Source organism: Camelus ferus, chromosome 20 (assembly GCF_009834535.1).
Source record: "Camelus ferus isolate YT-003-E chromosome 20, BCGSAC_Cfer_1.0, whole genome shotgun sequence".
NCBI classification, from domain to species: domain Eukaryota; kingdom Metazoa; phylum Chordata; class Mammalia; order Artiodactyla; family Camelidae; genus Camelus; species Camelus ferus.
In genome coordinates, this window is record NC_045715.1 from 4782165 (window position 1) to 4802088 (window position 19924).

Sequence of the window (19924 nt, forward strand, 5' to 3'; positions counted from 1 at the left end):
CAGGCTTAGAGGCCATGATAAATCATTGGTGTAGCTTTCATGTCTCTTTGAATATAAGGAAAAAAGCACTCTTTCAAGCTTTACCCTCTTCCAAAACAATTTCTTATTGTTGTGGAATGTTGTTGTCCATGTTAAACTATTTCAGCCATCTTACTAGCAGAGTACACTCTACCTGGTGAGCATGGAATTGCTTTTTATTGAATCTCATAACAGTGTGTTGTTTGGGTATAAATGCATAGACAGAAATGACCTTGAATTTTTTATAGCACAACCCTTGATATTACCCTAAGATACGTTTCTCATTTATGAACAATGTATAGTGGAGTCGTTTGTAAATTACTATTTATAAGTGTTTTTTTTTTTTTAATTAAGCAGGCCTTAGGGATGTTTGTGCTAATTTTGGATTTTGTGCTGATTTTATTTATTGTGAGTCATCTTAATTTGGAGGAGAGGACTAATTGTTGCGGGCTTAGTTCTAGTCCCAATTCTGCAGCACTTTTCAGAAATCTCTTGATTTTTCTATACTTTACCAAAATGGCATGGTAAAATCTCATTTAGAACTTGTACTCAAATGCAGTATTTGTGAAAGCATTCTGAAGGCTTACAGTGTACTATAGAAATGTCTTGGGTCAGGAATGTTTCTGAATTTATATAGTTGGAGCTGAAAGCACATATGTGTAATCTTCGAGTGGTGTGCCTTTCTAGCTGTGTGACCCTGGACAGGTTAATTGACTTCTCTGTTTCTTGGTTACTTCATCTGTGTAAGGCAGTAAGTGATATCTGTACCAATGGGAACATTGTGGGGATTCAAGGATTCAATACATGTAAAGCACTTAGGATAGTGTTAGTTAATTAGTAATTATAAATAAGTTTAAATAAATGGTTGCTAATATTATTGTTATTGTTGTATGTGCCACTGAGAAAAATATAACGACTAAACATTTATATAATGCCAGAAAATAAATGAAGAGGTTGTTTTTTCTTTCTTTTTTTTGGCTATACTAAACCTGTAACTTAAATAACAAAAACTTATTTAGAAGATTTGAGTTTGTCACACTACATTTATTTTGTCTTCTGCAGAAAATTGCGAACAATGGTTTAAAAGAACATTTGTTTTCGATAATTAGTCACAAACATTACCACCTTCCTTTGTTGGTGAAACTGTACTTTTAGAAAGAAAAACTTATAAAAATGTGAAAACACTTACAAAAATGTGCCAGAGAGAGTAGAGTTAGGTTTATTTGTCCCAGTGGGTCTGTTCCAGAATCTGATACTCAAACGGTGAGCTGTGGTCTCTCCTAAGCACATACCTGTGTTACATTAATCAGGGGCCGGAGCTGCCCTGGGATGTGTGTGCGGGAACTAAAAAGAAGAGTGAGAACCCAAACCCTGATGAGCTCCATCCTCGCTTGATTTTCAGAGCATGGAAGGGAGTCAGTGGACTGTGTGTTGGGTGCTCGAGACCAACATTCTGTTTCTCATTTTCCTACTGCTGCTGCCGCTTTCCAAGGTCTGTGGCAGCAGCTGGGATCAGTGGAGCCAGGAGCCCACGGGCGGGGCCTCTGGAGCCCACACGGAGCCCACGGCTGTGCATCCTGGACACCCACCTGCGTCCCTGTTCTGCCTTGTTTATAACCTGCCTGGGGCCCTCTTTCCTGTGCCGGTTTCATGTGACATGGATCTGTGCCCTGATTTTCAGTCCCTCCCCTCGGCGGTGGGGCTGGATTCAGTGAGACCCCTGCTGTGACCTGATTCCACAAGGCTGGTCTGGGAACTGGTGCACCTTCCCGCGGCCTCCTGCTCACCCCCGTCCCAAGGTTGTCCCTGCCGCTCGCGTGCTGCACGCCTCCGTGTGTGTGAGTTCTGGGTAAGCCCTGCCTTCCCCGCGTTTACTGCTGAGCAGGGTGCTGCAGGAGGCCGGTCTGGGCTCCACCCGAGTTTTGTTGCTTCAGCACCCAGAGGGCCTCCTTATGCATCTCGCAACATGGACCCCACGAACGAACGGCATCCTTTTCAATTTCAGGTTACTCCTAGCTGATGGCGAGGTACTCTGTGCAGCCACCCACTTTATACAGCGCCTCACTTTGCCCACTGGTCATTTTATGAGAGGGTTATCTTTGTTTATTAGGCTAATCGGTCTTTTTGTAGAGGTTCCCTTACCTTAGTTTTATAGAGGACCACCAACACATAATCAACTCAGAATTGTCATATTAGTAAGAGAAAATACACTTCATAGAATCAGGTAGCAGATTAAATTATGTTATCTGTTGTCATGTTGATAGTTGCCGTGTAGCTCTGACACAGCCCATAACGTATTATAATTTAATTCCAGTAAATACATTTAAATGATATTTTAAAGTAATTGTATATTTGGTAAATAGGGAGACTAAAGTGATGCGAATTCCCGCTCATTCTGAAAAAGGTCGGAGAGAGACCTTCTCAGTTTATTACCATTTCTGGTACAGTTTTCAAGTTGTTACTTCCCTGTCTGCGGGTTCTCATGTTTTTGAGGTTTGAAAATCCTTTATCCCAAACCTTTCTAACCACAGCTCAGTTCCTGAGCAGAATAATAGGCTGCAATCACAGTGCAAAACGTGTCTCACGGAAACATCACCGTGGCTTCAGCTTTTAACTTCCCAGAACTCTTTTATCAGTTGCTCCCATGTTGAAAATTTGGATTGAGCGGCACTTGTCTTCCAAAACAAACTTGGGAAACTGAGCCAGAACACGCCCTCTGGGAGACCTTCAGTGTAGGAAAAAGGGCATTGAGCTTTGCAAGTTGCAAAACTTTCCAGAAAGTGCTGGATGGCAGAGCTGTGAAGAAGTGACAGTACTTGAAAGAGAGAATTGAAACGGGTCTCATTTGGAAGGAATCTGACCTCTGAAATGGGTATTTTCCTTTTGCAGATTGTAATTGCCTTGGGAAAATAGGAAGTTCATTTCCACTTTGCTCCTCATCTTACTGACTGTAGGCTTTTAAGCTATAAAGAGAGTCATGGAGTGCGTGTCCTGGCAGGGGCATGCAGAAGAGAGACCCTGGCCAAGCAAGCTTTCCTAACTAACTTCTCCATTCTTTGGACAGTACATCCTTTGGAGGATAACACGTCCCCCAAAGAGCAGGGCTGTGTTATCATTTCGGCTGCGTCTAGAAGCTGAAGGTGAGGCATGGAGGGCCGTGGCATGCCATCTGGTCATTCGCTCTCCTCCTGCAGCGGGCACGCCTTTTCTGTCGCTAAGTGCAGGAGGCACAGGCCCTGAGGATGTCGCTGGGTGATGGACAGTCTTCAGGAACAGAGGCTTATGTGTTCCCATTATGCTGGAAGCACACATTCACTGCACAGAAATGTGACCTGCTCCATGACAAATGAGACCACAGAGGCTCTGAATTTAGCGCACTGCTCTCAGATGCTTGGGCCCAGTCGGCCCTTGGCATGCACGACTGAACGGGGGTGTCTGGACAGGCGGCTGGCGTTAAAGGACGGTGGGAGCAGAGGTAGACAGTGTCTCAGGAGGGGATGAGCCCTCCGTCGCCCCTGGAGCCCAGCCAAAGGAAGGGCCCTGTGAGCGTCTGTCGGGGTAACAGTCGAGTTTCTGAGGGTGCCCTGTGGCTAGTTTTGTCCCTGCTACCTCTCAGAAGTGGAGGTGAGCACCCAGAGGCTCAGCCGGTCCCGTCTTGACATCTGTTTTAATCACAGGTGCCTGCTCCCTGGCACGGTCCTTTGCAGGAAGGAAGGTATCAGGTCAGTTCACAGGGGAAGAAATTATTTGTGGGATAAAAATCCGTGGGCCACCCTCCCCAGTGCTATATGAACATTTTGTTCCCTTTGCAATGTTTCTGTGAAAAAGAAGGGGGGAAATGAATCACATTTTTCTTATCTACAGCCAAGTGCCTGCCCTTGAGAGGGAAAGACGAGCCAGAAGGAAATACCGTTCAGGGTGCTCTTGACATGGTCAGGTCCACTTAGAAGACGATAAATGTTGCAGCCCCTAAGACACTTGTCGAGGGGTTTGTGCAAATGAGATTTTAGTGTCTGGAGCTCCGTCGGTGTGACAGCGTAGACTGTGCCGGACACACGATCCTCACGTCTGGTGGGCACTCGGTGAATATTTGGTAGTTTCATGATAGGACGTGAGCATCAAGGCAGTTCCTGTGTCTTTAGTGCTCTGTACTGAAATAGTCAGACATACTTCAGGTGTGGTTGAGAAAGCAATGTCTTCAGCATGGGTCGAAACTTCTTTTTCACCAGGAAAAAAAAATAAAGGCAAGTAAGTATGCTACCTCGTTCTCTGATTGTTCCACTTAATATGCTTTTTACTCTCCTGAGAGTCTGCATCATTGAGAGGCCCAGACTTTTCCCCTGGAGAGTGAACACTTGCCAATCTATTTATCACAGCAAAATGTCTAAGTTACTGGTTTCTCCCAATAGCATTATTAATCTTTCACCAAGTGAGTGTATTGTTTGATTGTATTTAAACATTGTTAGCCTTTCTTTACATCTCATTGACTAGAACTGAGACATGTATGCTTTTACTTTAACTTCATTAGTTGTCCAGATAAAAAGGTGGTCTCTCTGTGGGTGCTCTGAGAGCTCCTCCATCCTCCCTGGCCATGGCTGATAAGGATGCTCCTCAGAACGGGGAGGAGACCCTCCATTTCTCCATCTTACATAACAGGAGTGGCGCTTTGCTCAGAGTTTGTGCTGTGAGGATTAGATACTATGGTATGTATCCATACCTCTGGCCCACATAAGATGTTCTGCAAATTGTAGTTCATTTCTTTTCTTTCTGAGGGCAGTTTAACCCGCTGGTCCTTTCTCCATGCCGGTGAGCAGGTATATTTACAACCCCAGGGAAATAGACTCCGTGCCCTTGGACCACAAGGCTGTCTAGCTGCATGCTGAGCACCTGACGGTCTGGGAGCAGCGTTCCGTAGAGTAACTGTGTGCCACACACTGTTTCTGAATTGTACGGATCCTCATTATTATTTGAGCACTTCTTTTTTTTTTTTTTTTTTTTTTATTGCTTGTTGTGTGGCATTTCTACCTTTTTTGCATGGATTTGCATGAGAGTCTGGTCCTTTTCAGAATTCTGACTTTACATTTTAGAAATCTGTACATGGTAGAGAGCTCCCACTCTTCTCCGAGGAAAAGAACAGGTCAGAGTGATTTGTCACAGAATTTTATTCTTTACATAAGACACAAAACCTAAGCACCTAGCAAAGCTGGAAGTTGGCCCTTTTCCGTCAACAGTCCCTTGTGCAGCCTGTCCTGTGTTGGCTAGACTGGCGTTCTCCAAAACACTCTTCCTTCCACTTTGTGTTTTCTCTTTCCTGATACCCCTTTAACAGTCAGCAGAGCTTTTTTCATTTTTTTGGAAAGGATATCTAAAAAATGTCCTCGTGGCCGTCTCTCGCCTTTGATTCAGCGTTTTCCTCTGAAGACGCGGTTCAGGTTCAGTTACGCCAGAGAGAGCTTGCGCACAGGACCGTCCCAGCGCAGGGGGGCGGTGAGCGCCCGCCGGGCGCTTTCCATTGTGTCACTGTTTCCCACGTTTGTGATCTGCCTTGCAGTTCGGTCGTTTCTAATCGCTTGGCCAGCTGGATGCTGAGGTTTCTAAGTTAGGTTTTTTTCTGAGACGGTGTTTGTCTATCAGTGTGTGTTTGGCGATGAAGCAGATGCAGAAGAAATGTTGAGTGTGGGTGGTGTATTTTGGACCTATCTTGTTGAAATATTTCGAACGCTCGGTTGCACCAGGTAAAACTGGTAAATGGCATCAAAATCTGGAGCGTCCTGGCTTGCCTACACTTGAGCAGCCTGGCAGTCAAAGCTGGAAATCAGGTCACGGGAGGCAAGACGTGTGCTTGCTGGGGTGGGATGCGGCATGGGGAGCTGGCCCTGCCCGCTTCACCCCTGCTTGCCCCCCGCCTCCCCCGGCTGACGGCCTGAGAACTCCAAGCAGACCCTGAGTGCCTGTCTGTCCCGTTTAGTTTTATAACGTGAAAGTAGTGAAGTGAGGAGGAAGCAGGGAGAGGAGAGCGAGCCTGACTGCCAGTGTCAGATCACAAACTTAAACCTGCAGGGCGCTGGCTTCGGGCGCACAGCACTCCTGCTTTATACCTTGAATTTTTCCGCCTTTGTTTAAATATTCAACCTGTCTAACCTGTTTGGGCTGAGCAAGCTGGTGCTAGCAAACATCGAAACTGTCAACGTTTTTCTGATTTGTTAAGGAAGGTGATTAGCAGCAAATTCTGCAACACTCCCCCACTAACCACCCCCCCCCCCCAATACGAACAAGCAGCACAGAAATCCTAGCACGTGCATTTACCACACTGGGTCCCTACTCTGCTCCCACTGGCGGGCGTGTGTATGTGTGTGTGCGTGTCCGTCCGTGTGCTGGTGGCCTTTCTCCTCTGCTCCCTTCAGGGCTCTGGGTTGATGGAGAGCTTGTTGGCCTTCAGTGGGGAGAGATTTTGTGTTTCCTCAAACCGGAGGTTCGGTTGCATAATGGGCGCATTGGTATGCCGTGACCGCGCTGCAGACTCGCTCTTCACGCTTATATAACCCATCGCCCTCGGGAGGGCTGTGCCAGTTCTGCAGGCGGGAAGACTGAGGTTCGCAGTGTCATGCTGAGGGGTCCAGCTAAGATCATAAGCACATCGTGGACCCTCCTTCCTCCCTGCTTCTCTCCCTGGGTTCCAGTCCATAGAACAGCGTGCTGCTCCCCCCGCAGCACATCGTGTGAGCCTCTGTCCCCCCGGCAAGCAGAGGCCTGTGTGCATCACATTCGTCCCACTTAGATAGCAGGGGACTGGGGACGCTGTGGGCACAAACGAGGGCTCAGCAGCCCTGCTGGCTTTTGCAGGTGCGGTTTCTCTTTGGAGTCCTCTTCATTTTCTTCCGTCCCAGACCTACCCCATTGCCTCTCAGCTGTCTCTCACTGGCCCCCTGCGTTACAGGGTGTGGTGTCCCCATAGCGGTGGTGACTTCCCTGCACCCACGCCCACACCTGCCGCCTCCCTCTGGTGCTTGGTGGGCCGTCCTGCATGGCCCAGCCCAGGCACTTCTGGTGCCTCTTTTGGAAAGGGCCGGGGAGCAGCACACAGGGACTTGGCACCCCCCTCCTTGTGGAGATAGTCATCTCTTCCTCCTTGGCCAAATGAAAAAGGATGTGAATGCAGGTCCTGCTGTCAGGGAAGAAGGCTAAGGGCTAACCTCCCTCAGGGCTGAGGTGAGGAAAGGGCGCACTGACTTGAGTGTTCCCATTCTACTGTGAAACCCAGGCTTGGGAGTTGGCTTGCCTGTGCTTTTTTAGCTGTTTGCCACGGAAAGGCGTTCTCTAGGGGTGGGGGAGTGGCAGTTGCTTCCCTCAGAGGTGGTGGCTCCAGGCTGAGGGAGGGCCTCCATCACCTAAGACACTGGGTCCTGAGTCACCCCTGGGACGGAGCCAGCTCTGGGTGTGGGCGTGGCCCCCAGCTGGATGGGGAGGCCGAAGACGTGGAGGAGTTTAGCCCTGGGGCGGGGGGAAGAGCCCAGTACGACGACCGCTGCCCTGAAATACCTAAGGGGCTGTTCGGGGGGCCGTGGTCCCTGCGCGTGTGGGTTCCCTGGGTTAACACAGGAGGGCCCGGCAGGCCGGTTTCAGCTCTGGGGAATGAGAGTTCTTGCATGAGAGAGAAGCCAGCTCCTCCAACCTCTGAGGCCTTTTGTTTGTTTTTTTCAGATTCTGTAATTTTACATGGAAATATGTACTGAGTATCTTTGAAGGTATTGTAAACAAGTATCCAGGGAGCCAGTAAGGCATGGAGAGTGTTACAACAGGTGAAAAGTATTTCAGCAAAACAAGGGCAGGCGAAGGGGGAAAAGCACAAGAGGGCTCAGAGCTTTTGGATTCAAAGGCATGGCAGTTGGAAACGGTCTAGAATGAAGATTTTTTTACAGGTTGATATTTATTGACATGGGCCGACTGCCAAGCTCCCTGCCTGGATTTGAAAGTCAGGGGAGGAGGAAGGGGCTTGAGAGCCAGCAGTGCGGGCCCTCTGTTTTCTGAGTGGTCTGTCAATAACCAGAGAACGTTGTACCTCAGTTCTGTTGTGCAGTCAGCGGCTTCCAGGGTCAGCGTGGACATGGGGAGGGAATGCCGCAGCCGGAGACGGCTTCCCTCCCACCTGAGGGTGGCGGGGAGGGTGGGGACAGGAGGGAAAACACTCTTCAGGCATCATAACCCCAGCTCTGTCCATCAGTGAGGAAGTATTTGTACCAGAGTGTCACAAGACCATGGAACCGCCTCCTCCATCACTACAGAGGAACCCAGAGGTGGGACGGGGGCACCAGGGGGAAGAACTCAGGTCCAGCCAGAGCTGGAGCCCCGAGTCGGGGTTGGAGAGCCTCTCTGGGCTGGGGAGCAGTGGGAGAGGCGAGCTCAAAGGTGTTTGTTAATGAGTAACATGGACCTGGACCCCTGGTACACCCTGCTCTGAATTAAGATTCCTTAACTTTGCCCACAGTTTCGAGTTATCTTTGCACTGGCAGCACCAGCGTGCCAGGCTGTGGTCAGCAAGAGGAGAGAAACTCTCTGCTCTTGGGGTGTGTCGCTAGTGTTGCAGGGGAAGAGGAGCTGTGGGGAAAAGCCGACGGCATGGGACGTGGTCTTTCAGGACACCTCCCTCATCTGTTGGCCCTGGGTGGAGGCAGAGGCAGGAGGAGTCAGCTTCCTTTGTCGTGGCCTCTTCCAGCCACGTGGCCAGTGTCGGAGGCCCACGTCGGAGGCCCACGATGGGGGTGCAGCGTCCGGGCGTTTCACTGAGAGCATCCCGAGCCCTGGGCGCAGCCTGGTAGAGGCACGCCCCCAGCCGGCCCGCAGACGGCCGGAGACGCCTCTCTGAGGTTTGTGCCTCACACCAGGCTGCCTTCTAGACTGTTCCGAGAGCTTCTCTCTGGTCAGCAAGGCTGCTTACACCATCGTCTAACCTTCCTCCACATCCTGGCACAGCTGGCGTGCCCTGCCTTCTGGATAAGCATGACTGAGCCTGAACGACACCTGAATTACTCGAAGGTGCCTTTGAGCTCACAGGTGGGGCCCCTGGGGGACTAGCTCCCCCACCCCCCGCTCCTCGTCCACCTCTGTCTTCTCCCCCCATCCCCTCATTTGCTGCCACGGGACTTGATTGGCTTACAGGTGTCACGCTCGGCTCTGCACCCTGAAACTCCTCCCCTAAACATCTGTTAGGGAAAACGCACACAAATCTTTCTGGAGACTGACTCTTCTTTGGCCCAAAATGTAGGTTGTCGAACTGTGATGCCTCTTAATCTCATTCATTCCCTCTTTGGTTATCACAAGGCTTTGCTGGAAAAGCAAAGCTAGCACCAGGAGCGGGCGGGGATGTGTCTGCAATCAGGCCGTAAAAACCTGTGTAAACCTGTTGACTTCAGTCTGGCAGGGCCCCGGGTGGTGCCGGGTGCTGTGTGTGGTTCGTGTTCTGTTAACTGAAAGAGTGGCCTTCCTTGTGATGCCGTTCACTCAAAGGATCAAATAATTCAGCCCCTGGATTAGTAAAACCTATGAGGAAACTCAGACTGAGAGGTTAGCAAACATTGGGAGCGTCTAGATCTGGCTGGAGCTTTGACCTTCACTTGTAAGTTAGATATGAGAAAGCTTAGAGAACCTGCCACGGGGGCACCTTCTAGGGAATCCTTTAAATTTGAGAGTTTCCTAAAGGAGTTTACCCCCAGGATAATCTTAAGAATGTTAAATCTCCCAGTTTTTTTGTTACGTCTTCATACCTGGTAACTTGTGCAGGGCTGCTGGTCTACAGCAGACTGAGCCTGAGTGTGAGCCTGGGGGAGGTTTAATGCTTACATCCAAATGCATGTATCCAAAAAAGGCAACATCCTGGTCTGACAGTTAACTGATCTGGGAACAGTGCGAAGGGTTAAAGAATTTAACTGTGAGCCAGTGGTTGTCACACTTGAGCAGGCAGGGGTATCACTGGTGTGGACCCTGGGGTGTTGGGTCCTGGTTCAGAGTCTCTGAGACTGCAGGTCTGGGGCTGAGCCCGAGGACTGCCATTTGTAACAAGCTCCCGGGGGATGCCAGTGCTGCTGGTCCGAGGACCACAGTTTGCAAACCAGCGCTCTGGGAGACTGGTGGTGGTACCCTCATTTTACAGACGTGGAAACTGAGTGAGATACCTGAGTAAGGAGTGGAGTCTCCGTGGTTACTAGATGGCAGAACCAGGACGTGCCGTCTAGAAGGGCACGGTGCTCTGAGCTGCCCTGTTTGGTGTCTCCACCTGCTGCACCATCGTCCCGCTCAGATCTGCCTTTCCGTCTACCTGAATTCTTGCTTGCTTCTCAGAGCAGGCCAGTGCTTGAATGGTTAGGAGCTTCCCTCTGATTCCGAATCATACCTAGGAAAGGTGAGCGGAAAGTTCTTGTCCTTGGAAGTGGAATCGAGGAAGTTCGGGAAGGAAGGGAGGGTGTGCTTCAGGAGTCGGTCTGTCTCCTTGCAGCCCCTGGACTGGCGTTCAGCTCTTGTGCAAGGTGTATTTGTCTTTGCTCTGCTGTGTTCGGTGTTCTTACAGATGGCCCACCCTAGCTAAACCCGGTCTTTTCGCACTTCAGGAGATAAATGATAACATTGACAGGAGGAAGACTTTGAGCTGAAAATACACATCGACCTCAGAACTCGGAGTGGGCTTCTTTCAGTGCTAAAAAGTACTCAGATTTAGGTTTTCTCCGTAGTTTTAAAAACACCTGCAATATTATTATTATTATTGTTCATTACTGTGAAGCTCACTAACCCCAGTGGGGGGTGGTGTTAGGAATGGGAGAAAATTTCACTTGACTCCTCGAGTTGTGATAAAATTCCTTCCTTAGACCACGATAGGGCAGAATTTCTACAACTGACGTGGCGTGCCTCCAAAGGAAAACTAGAATTTTATGTGAAAAGCAGATGTTTACTTTGACTTTCCATGGACTGCTCTTTGCTGTGGATGTAGGTGTAGTTTTGAATGCATAAACACAGATGAATTCCAGTAAGGGAACACGTCAGCCCAGTCCTCCGTGTTCGTCTTTGGGATGTTCTTCATCGACGTCTCATCACTGTGGCACTGGCTTCTCACATACAGTTTGCTCATGTTAAATCCTGGTGAGGTGAGTGAGAAAGGTGCCTTGGAACCTGAGGATGTTGTTGTAGCAGGGATGCGAGTGTCGCAGCTTTTCTGCCTCCACTTCAGCCAGCCCGCCAGCCGTGCCGTGACTCAGCAGTCACGGAGGTGCTCGTTTGCTCATCCATCCAGCCGCTGGGCAGATATTTACTGACCACCTACTGCATGCCGCCAGGGGCGAGTGCAGAGGACAAGAAAGACAAGGTTATAATGAAACTTATTTTCAACTGGAGCCAAGGAGACAGCCAAACAAGTAAATACATGATATTTCCAGTTACTAGTATGTGCTGTAAAGAAAATAAAACTGGGAGGGGTAGGCTGGAGAGCATCTACTTGAGTGGGCTGGGATGCTTGACTTGATGGCAGGAGCCAGCCCTGGAAGGTCTGGGGTGGGGCAGCCCAGGCAGAGGGAGCAGCAGGTGCTGTGGCCCTGGGGCCGGACTGGTTGGATGAGTTTGAGGAGCCCAGAGAGAGCATGCATGTCTGAGAGGGCCTTGGGACTGGGGCAGGGTGCCAACAGAGGGGGCCCGAGGAATAAGCAGATCTAAGGATGGGCCGTCAGAGGCCTTTAAGCAGAGGAGTGTATTGTTTGATTCATGTTTTAGAAGCTTGCTCTGGCTGCCTTGTAGAGAATGGGCGAGAGGGGGCGAGAGGGGAAGCAGGGCGGCCGGTTTACAATGTTAAGACCAGCCAGTCGAGGATCTTGTGGTGGTTGGTGTTTTTGCAGTGTATCCGTCTGTGAGTTACAACAATATGTCTGTCCTTGTGCATAGGTCTTTGCACTTTTGTCCTGTTACTGGTCTTCAAATTTCTAAACGTGGAATTACTGGAATAAAGGGCATATGTATTTAAAATTTGGATCCCTGTTGCTCAGCCACTTTGCAGAAAGGTTGCTGCCAGTTTTCATTCCCATCCACAGTGTGTGAGAGCCATCTTTCTGCACCACACCAACACCGCCCATTTCTGTCTCATGCTTGCCCACCTGGAAAGTGAGAAGCCGTTCCCTCTCAGGTGCAGGATGGAGGATGCACAGCTTGGCAGCAGTGTAAGTGAAGAAATCACGGGAATCTGAGGGTGTAACACTGCTGTTAAAAGTGCGCAAAGACCCCAGCTCCATTTACACAACCTTGGAACATGGTCATCCCAGCCCGGTACCCTGTGCTCAGACCACATCCAAGAGAAACTTGGGAGAAGCGTAGACCTCACCGTGAACTATCTGAAGGGCCCCCCTGCAGAGGAGAGTGGGGACTGACTCTCTGTTGCCCCTGAGGACAGGCATTTAAAGGCAGAATGGAATTTCTGACCCAATGTGGGGAAGATGGTTTTAACAGTTGGCCCTATTGACAACGGAGTCTTCAAGCAGAATCAAACGCTGGTCTTGCCAGCACGCTGTGCAGAGGGCTGTTCTGTGCTGCATGGGAGGCTGTATAGCAGCTCACCTCCCTGCCAGTCCTGAGGCTCATTGTAATTTGTTAATTCTTAGGGTGCACGGAAACTAGATGAATTAGCCCTTGACATAAAACCTGAGAAGAAACCAGACCCAAGCCTTCTAAAGGAGAAACAGCACTGTCTCCTCTGGCCACCCTCCTCTCTGTTTTGGCTATGCTCTGTGGGGAAGAGGCCATTAGTGGCTCATCATGGTGGCTCGCCCCACTTCCTGTGAGTGTCTGGGAGGAAATGGACAGCTCATGTGGCCACTCCTGCTGTTGGGAGGCAGGGGAAAAGAAGGGGTGGGGGCAGGGAGAGTCTTTAACTGCAGGTCACATCCAGCTTCAGAAATGGCCGGAGCTCCCAGCACCTGGCAGCTCAGTTATGGACTGAACTGAGTTCTTAAATGAGCCTACAGCGGCTGGTCACCACGTGGCTGGAAGGACAGACTAGGAACCCCCAGGTCTTGGCCAACAAATGGAGATTTAACTGTAAATGGAGCATTGCTTGAGCTTTGAACTGAGGCCCCCGCTGGGCTTGGCTGGAGAGTCAGAGTGGCTGGTGTGTTCAGAAGCCTGGCACTTGTCATCCAAGCCCCAGAGACGGTCTCGCTCTGGCCTGTCTCCCTGCCTCTGGTGGTAACGCAGGACTGGGGGTGGGAGTGTTCCAGGCCTAAGCTGTGGACCCTTCGTTTTCCTGTTGAAATTAGGTTAGGATTTGGTACCAACTGCAAGACTGGGGGCCACAGTCACTGCGAGGGGAAGCGTCCAGGGTTTCGGGGTAGAGCCGTAGATCCCGGCCCGTGATCTGGAACAGCTGTGCCGAGGCTCTCTCTTGGGAGGCGGTTTAGGGGAAAGCACAGGCTGGAATCGGCACACCTGGGCCCGTCCCGTGAGGCCTTGGCGTGTCCGCCTCTCTGCACCTCAACGGCCTCCTCTGCAAAATGGGAGTAATAATACAGGCACAGTTCCCAGCAGATCATCACTGAGTGTCACCCCAGGCCCTCCTCTTCCTCTGCTCTGTGAAAACAGCTGCTGCCATAAATCCCAGGAGCTAGATGACAAAGCACCATTTTATAAATATTAGTGTCATATGATAGAAACGATGGAGCTTGACCCAAGCCAGTGAACTACTTAGGCTGTCTGTCTGATTCCCAATATCCTCACAGGCTGCTGGAGCCTCATGTTACCTGCACAAGTGACCTATCGGCTGTAGAAAAGGGTACTTGTTTTTAAAGTTAATTTTGAGTGATTTACTGAAAGGATAGGTTCTAGTACCAACTTACACTCCTTAGTATCACTGTACTTCCTCAATTCTTAGATGCTTTAAAAAAGGTTTTTTTTCATTTCTAAAATTGGAATGTGCCTTGCAGTAAATGTCCAAAGAAACTTGCCAGCCTCTCTTTTTTTCTCTAAACACTGATTTTAAGTGATGGTCTTCTTAAATCCCAGTGACCTTGGAATAGAGGGTGCACTTAGAAAAGGCTGTTTGTCTCCAGTAACTTTCTTAAGGCTTTAGGTGACCAGGAACTAATCACAAAGCATCCTTCCCTCGTAGCCTCAGCGAGGAGTTACATGCGCGTGAGCGTGATGGTTGTCTGTGAGTCTTTTCCGTTTTCCCCACTAGACCTTTCCACTCCACCACACTGGTCCCCCAAGAGAACAGAGGTTTGGCCTGAGCCTCCTTCCTGAGGCCCATTTCCTCAAAGGGCAGGGCCACATCTAACCTGCTGGTGGACGGCTGGGCTGGCACGCCTTATGGGGAGGGGGGTAGCAGGTCAGGGGCTGACGTGGAGGGTGTGTGTGTAGAACCAGGCAAGTCCAGGGTCTCACCTGCACGACCGCGTTGCTGCTCATGGTGCTCACGAGCTTCTTAGGCCTTTCCTTCAGCCTGCGGAGCTCCTGCACGGACGGTGCGGCAACAAGTGAGCTGAGCTGAGTGAACCTCTTTTTTTAGAAGTGTGACAGTGTTGCTTGTGAAAACGTGGCTGTCTTTTCCCTTTCCTGAGAGCGTCTCCAGTAAGATAATCCTATACAAGAGTTGTTTATAAAAAGCTGTGGCTCCATTCCCACACCTGGCACCGTTTAACCCGATCAGAGATGCCGCTGCTGACGGTAATGGTCATTAGGAAAACTAGCCCTTTAATGTCACAAAGCAAGGAAATCGAGACTGACTGTCTTTCTGTAAAATGCTGTTCTTTCTTTTCCTATAGCTCTTGAGACTTTGTTTCCTGCAATGTTTGTTTTAGAACTTGATAAAGTAAGGTCACTTAAGTCAGGTCACCCCTAAAACTCCTTTTTTGGGGGGAGCGGACGTACGCATACAAACGTAACACCTTCTTATGAGCATTCCTCGTCTGCCGCTGTCAGGGTTGCCGCGTGTAACGTATCCCATTGTCCCGGCTACTCTGATGATCTCCGAATGCGTGTAAGACCACAAATAGCACGGGAAGGCTTTCAGGCCTCAGGCCCTTCAGACACTTGCTCTGTCAGCACTCCTCACATTTGACCCCCAGCATGCTTCCAAAGACAGAATAGGGAGTTCACATTCTAGTAGACAGGGAGTGTGTGCTGGAGTCAAATACAGAGCGATCTCTCGGTTTACGAACTCATGGTATCTGGGAAGTCTTTATTCTATAGAATTATGTGCCCTAAAATAGTACAGTTTGTCTGAGCGAGTAGAACAGAGCATCAGATTGTTTGTCTTCACTCTCATTAGTGCCAGCGAAGTTCGTGAATATCTCCCAACAGACGGCACGGCACTGAGCCACGTTTTTGGATAGCACTTGGTTGTGAGAGCTTTAAGAGGGGTTCAAGGAGATTATAAGGGTTTAAAAAGAAGTTCCCGTGTGAATTCTACCCGATTCTCTCTTAACTAAGGACAATTTAAGCGCCAACGCCCAGATAGAAAATATAAAACGTTTTACATAAGCCAGCTCAGTTTTCGGCTGCCTCACGCTGTGTGCCTGTGTGTGCTTTGCAGACACATGAAGATTCACGAGAAGGACCCCAGCAGCACTACCGCTGCAGCCCCTCCGTCCCCACTGAAGCGCAGGCGGCTGTCCTCCAAGAGGAAACTGAGTCACGACGCGGAGGCAGAGAAGGAAGACCCAGCGCCTGCTAAAAAGGTCCCCTCTGGGCACGGGGCTCTTGGCAGGAATCCGTCCGGCCTTTATTTTCACAGTCTGGGGACTTGTCAGACACCCACGCTCAGCTCTCAACCTGTGTGTTCCCACACCGTCTCATGAGGTGTCTGGAGAAGAGAGCGTGCGGTGGCTCTTCCTTTGCAGAACCCCCAGCTGAGCCCACTGACGGAGTGACGAGCTTGTTTCATTGTTCCTGGGCTTTTTTTTGTTTTTCCAGCTAGAAGGGGTGTTTCCTAAGCTCTAGGGACCCTTTGTCCTCACTGTTTTACCCCCAGTGCCCGGCCGATGCTAGGTGCGCCATGAACGTCTGTTGAGTGGATGAGTGGGTAGAGGGCGAGTGGGTGAGTGGGTGGACAGGAGGGTGGCAGCGTTCTGTGAGATTTTGTTCCTCAAAGGGCTGGTCAGTAGCATCCTTAACGCCGAGGGGGGAGATGTCCGTTTCCTTTTAGTCTCTGGATCTGTTGTCGGCTTCTCCTCTGAAGCAGACCCCTGTGGGAGGCCTCCCTTGTGACTTGACGTTCTTCCTTTCCCCTAAGATGGTAGAAGACGGGCAGTCGGGTGACGGGGAGAACAAAGCTGATGAAGTGTTTCACTGCCCACTGTGTTTCAAGGAGTTCGTGTGCAAGTACGGGCTGGAGACCCACATGGAGACCCACTCGGATAACCCGCTGAGGTAGGTGCCCGGGTGGGACGGGCCTGCGCTCCACGGCTCTTCCTCATGAAGTGTGACGCACCTCGCCTCCCGTGACTCCAGCCTGTGCTCCGGGTTGGGGTGGCTGGTGTTGCGAGCAGAAGCGGGGCGAGGAGGAGTCAGCGCAGGTGGCTGCAGCCCCAGGAGGGTTCACCAGCACAGGTCGCTGTGCTGCCTTCTGGCGGGGACCCTGGGCGATCGCCTCAACCCCTGTGCACATGGAGCCGCCTGTCACGCTTCACAGAAGGCGTTGCAATCTGAGTGCTTGTTAGCTGCGCGCACATGTGGCAAGGACAGGAAGGGCAGGTCAGGCGCTCGCAGAGTTTGGACTGGGCTGGTAGCGCAGAAACCCAAGAAAGCATCTGGGGTTCTTTCAGAAGACGAAGTTCTGCCGTGCAGCACGTGGGAGCTGAAGTGAAGCCTGTCGCAGCAGCAGTGATGGGTGGTGGTTCTGCTGGTCCAGGCTTGGTTGTCGGTCTTCTCTGGCTCCAGTTTCCTGATGCTCAGCCGTCACAGGCGGGGAGTGTGGGTGGCAGTAAGACCTCCAGCAGATTTCGGGGTTGGGATGGGGAGAACTTGACTTTCTTTCCCGACCTTCTTGGAGAACTTTTCCACCAGGCAGAAAGCCGTGTTTTGCTGCATGGGTACCCTTTTCCTGTAGAGCTGCCACCTTGAGAATGCTGCTGTGTGATTTTTAAGTTGCTCTAGGGGAGCCTCAGGCAATGTGAGACTTGAAAGTAGCAGGTCCTGAGAAGCCCAGCTGAAGGTTCACAGAGCAGAGACGAGCTCATACGTGGTTTCAGCTTTGGGTTTCAGAAGACAGCTTGGGAGGGTAGAAATCTGGACATCTGTTTGTCTGACTCACCGATACGTGGACCAGATTTCCGTCCTGGGGACACGTGTTTGGTTGTGACTTAGGAGTGCAGAGGTCTGTGCCAGCTAAAGACGTTTGTGTTTGGGGGGAAAAGCCTAATTGTCCAGTAACTTAAAGCCGTGTCACATATCCTTATCCTTAATCACATTAGCTTGACATTTTTCCATTAGAGGGAAAAAAAGAATCTACAAAGAGATTAAACTCTAAGCAATTAAAATGTTAGAAGATGTCTTTAGGTGACTCCCGGTCTCAGGAAATGGCACAGTACGTCAGGTGGGCGTGGGCTGGTGGTCAGGACCCTGGGTCCCAGCTCCCCCTCTGCTCACAAGGGGCCTGGACAGGGCGCCTGACCTGCCCTTCCTGTCCTTGCCACATGTGTGCACAGCTAACAAGCTGCATCTGAACCTGGAAGGAGAGCTGGACCAGCTCATTCCCTTGTCCCTTCCAGGCCTAAAATTCTGTGACTCTGAAACCTGCTTCTTAACAGTCGTTCTTCTGTCTACCAAGAAAAAGCACTTGCCTCTTCCTTTTGTAGGCCCTGTCATTCTGAGAGATTCAGGAACTTGACTTAATGGTTTCATTAACGTCCACAGCATCCCCAGGATGTGGGCTGGTGGTGGGTGGCGACTATTGAAATAGTTCTCTAGACCCGGGACCTAAGCAGGCGGAGGTGAAGTCACCAGATGAGCCCCCTGTGGTGAGTCGTGGGCAGAGGCAGGAACAGAAGCTGCGGCCCCCGACCCCCGTCGGTGCTTCTAACCTGGCACTGCAGGGTGCCTGAGCTCACTCACCACTGCCGCTGGGTTCCTCCCGGGGTTTTCTTTCACTTCGTGTTTTATTCTCTGATCAGATGCCGTCTTAGGAACTACCCGCTTGCCCTCTTCCAGATGACTCTATCTGACAGAGGAAATAATTGGACTCTCAGGAGAGATGTCTGGGCAGCCGGAGCTGCACAGCACGGTGTGTAGCGGTGACAGAGGAAGAGCTCATGTCCCCGCTCACATGCCGGCCGGGCCCAGGGTGTGGGTGCTCCTGGGTGAGCACCTAAGCCGGGGCTGGGCTGGGCTTCCCACTCGAGAGGAGGAGACGGGGAATTGCCTTGGACACTGATTCGCTGTTTCACACAGTTTGATGCATAATTCGCTTGCCGTGACTGCAAGGCTGTGACATTAAACCTCCAGCCCCGCCGCTTTCCTTGCCCACTCAGGAACAGCGCCCTTTGTTTGGGGAGGAGGGGCTGGAGGAGTTGTGTAGTCTGGCAGGGAACTCAGCGCCTCCTGGCTGTGGCGTAAGAAGTTGCTTTGCATCCCTGGTGGGGGCCAGGGTCCGTCCCCTGTCTGGTGGCTGTTGCTGTGTGGGTGGGGCTTGCGTCTAGAAACCAAAGGAGTTGATTACAGAACATAGTTAATTTCCCTCTTCTCCTCTCTGCTCTGCCCTCCACATAATAGCCTGCTATCAGAGGATGCTGTGGGGGCAGGCATGAGCCGGCAGGGCCCAGCCAGGCAGTGAACTGTGACAGTAGCTGGTGGGAGAGATTGCTTGTTAACCCAGAGCTAAAATAGGCACCAACTCCATTTGCAAACCCCAAAGGCAGCAGAACCACAGTGGGATGCTACCAGTTTAGACAGAAAGTTTATAACTCAAAACAGCTGTTGGCTTTTCTCTCTCCTGCCTGTACCCCGCACCCCCCAAAGCTGGCAAGATGCCCGCTGTTCCTTAATAAAAAGTGTTGGAAATCCAAACTCGTGTAAATGCTGAGGGCACTCCCCTGCTGTCCCCTGCATTTCAAGTTAACGACACGTGAGTGTGGAGCACAACAAAGGCACGAAGCCGCTGTAGCGATCAAGGCTCTGAGTGTTGACCAGCAGTAACTCGGCTGCTCTGTACAGCCCCCGGACAAGGAGAATCACAGGCTCTTTGAGAGCTGGCACTTGGAACTAGAGGTGACGGACAGAGTGTTCAGCGAGCAGGTGGATGCAGAGAGGACATCCCTGTGTGAGGATGTCTCGGTGTTGAATGTCGTGCTTGGTTATAAGAATAGAACAGAGTAACAGGCCGTCCGCTGCCGTGAGCAAACTTAGCTGAGAGGGAAGTCCAGGTCAGCACCGACTGATGCAAATGGGGGAGAGCCACCAGTGTCATTTTCAATTTGCTGATATACCAGTATATCCAAAATATAACTTCAACATAATCAACACAAAAATGGTCGGTGATGTGTTTTACATTCTCATTTTCAGAGCTTCTGCAGTCTGGGGTACAACCACAGCCCATCTCAGTTGCAACAGACATGTTGAGCCTGCAGCAGCCTGCTGTGCAGGTGGGGGCCTGTGGCTGGGAGGGCTTTGTCCTGGAGGCCCCCGCCTTCTCTCTAAATGACTCGTCTGCAGCTGGTGGGGGCTGGGCCCCGAGTGGGGACAAGTTAGGTGGTCGTGGTGGCAGTGTGGCAAAATTTGGCAAAAGTTACTGTATAATCTCACATGGCTTCTTGATTAAAGGCGACCAGGTAATAAATGTTTTAAAATTATTTCAGTTAAAATGTGTCCAGTAAATGACTAAGGGCTTGTGTGCCAGGCCTTGACCAGACTTAAGAAAAAAGCAGACACAGGGCCCCTCAAGGGCCAT

The 19924-nt window shown here is 50.7% G+C and overlaps 1 protein-coding gene across 5 annotated transcripts in view; it reads left to right on the plus strand.

Moving 5' to 3' along the window:
* RREB1 (ras responsive element binding protein 1) overlaps positions 1 to 19924 on the plus strand; it is a 122718-nt gene that overhangs the window by 72857 nt on the left and 29937 nt on the right. For 4 of the 5 annotated variants that reach the window (XM_032462452.1, XM_032462455.1, XM_032462453.1 and 1 more), the window contains exons 7-8: positions 15575 to 15719; positions 16274 to 16410. The exons of the other annotated variant lie outside the window; for it this stretch is intronic. In XM_032462452.1, coding sequence (XP_032318343.1) covers positions 15575 to 15719; positions 16274 to 16410 — 282 coding nt within the window. The remainder of the gene's footprint in view (positions 1 to 15574; positions 15720 to 16273; positions 16411 to 19924) is intronic. 5 annotated transcript variants of the gene reach the window in all.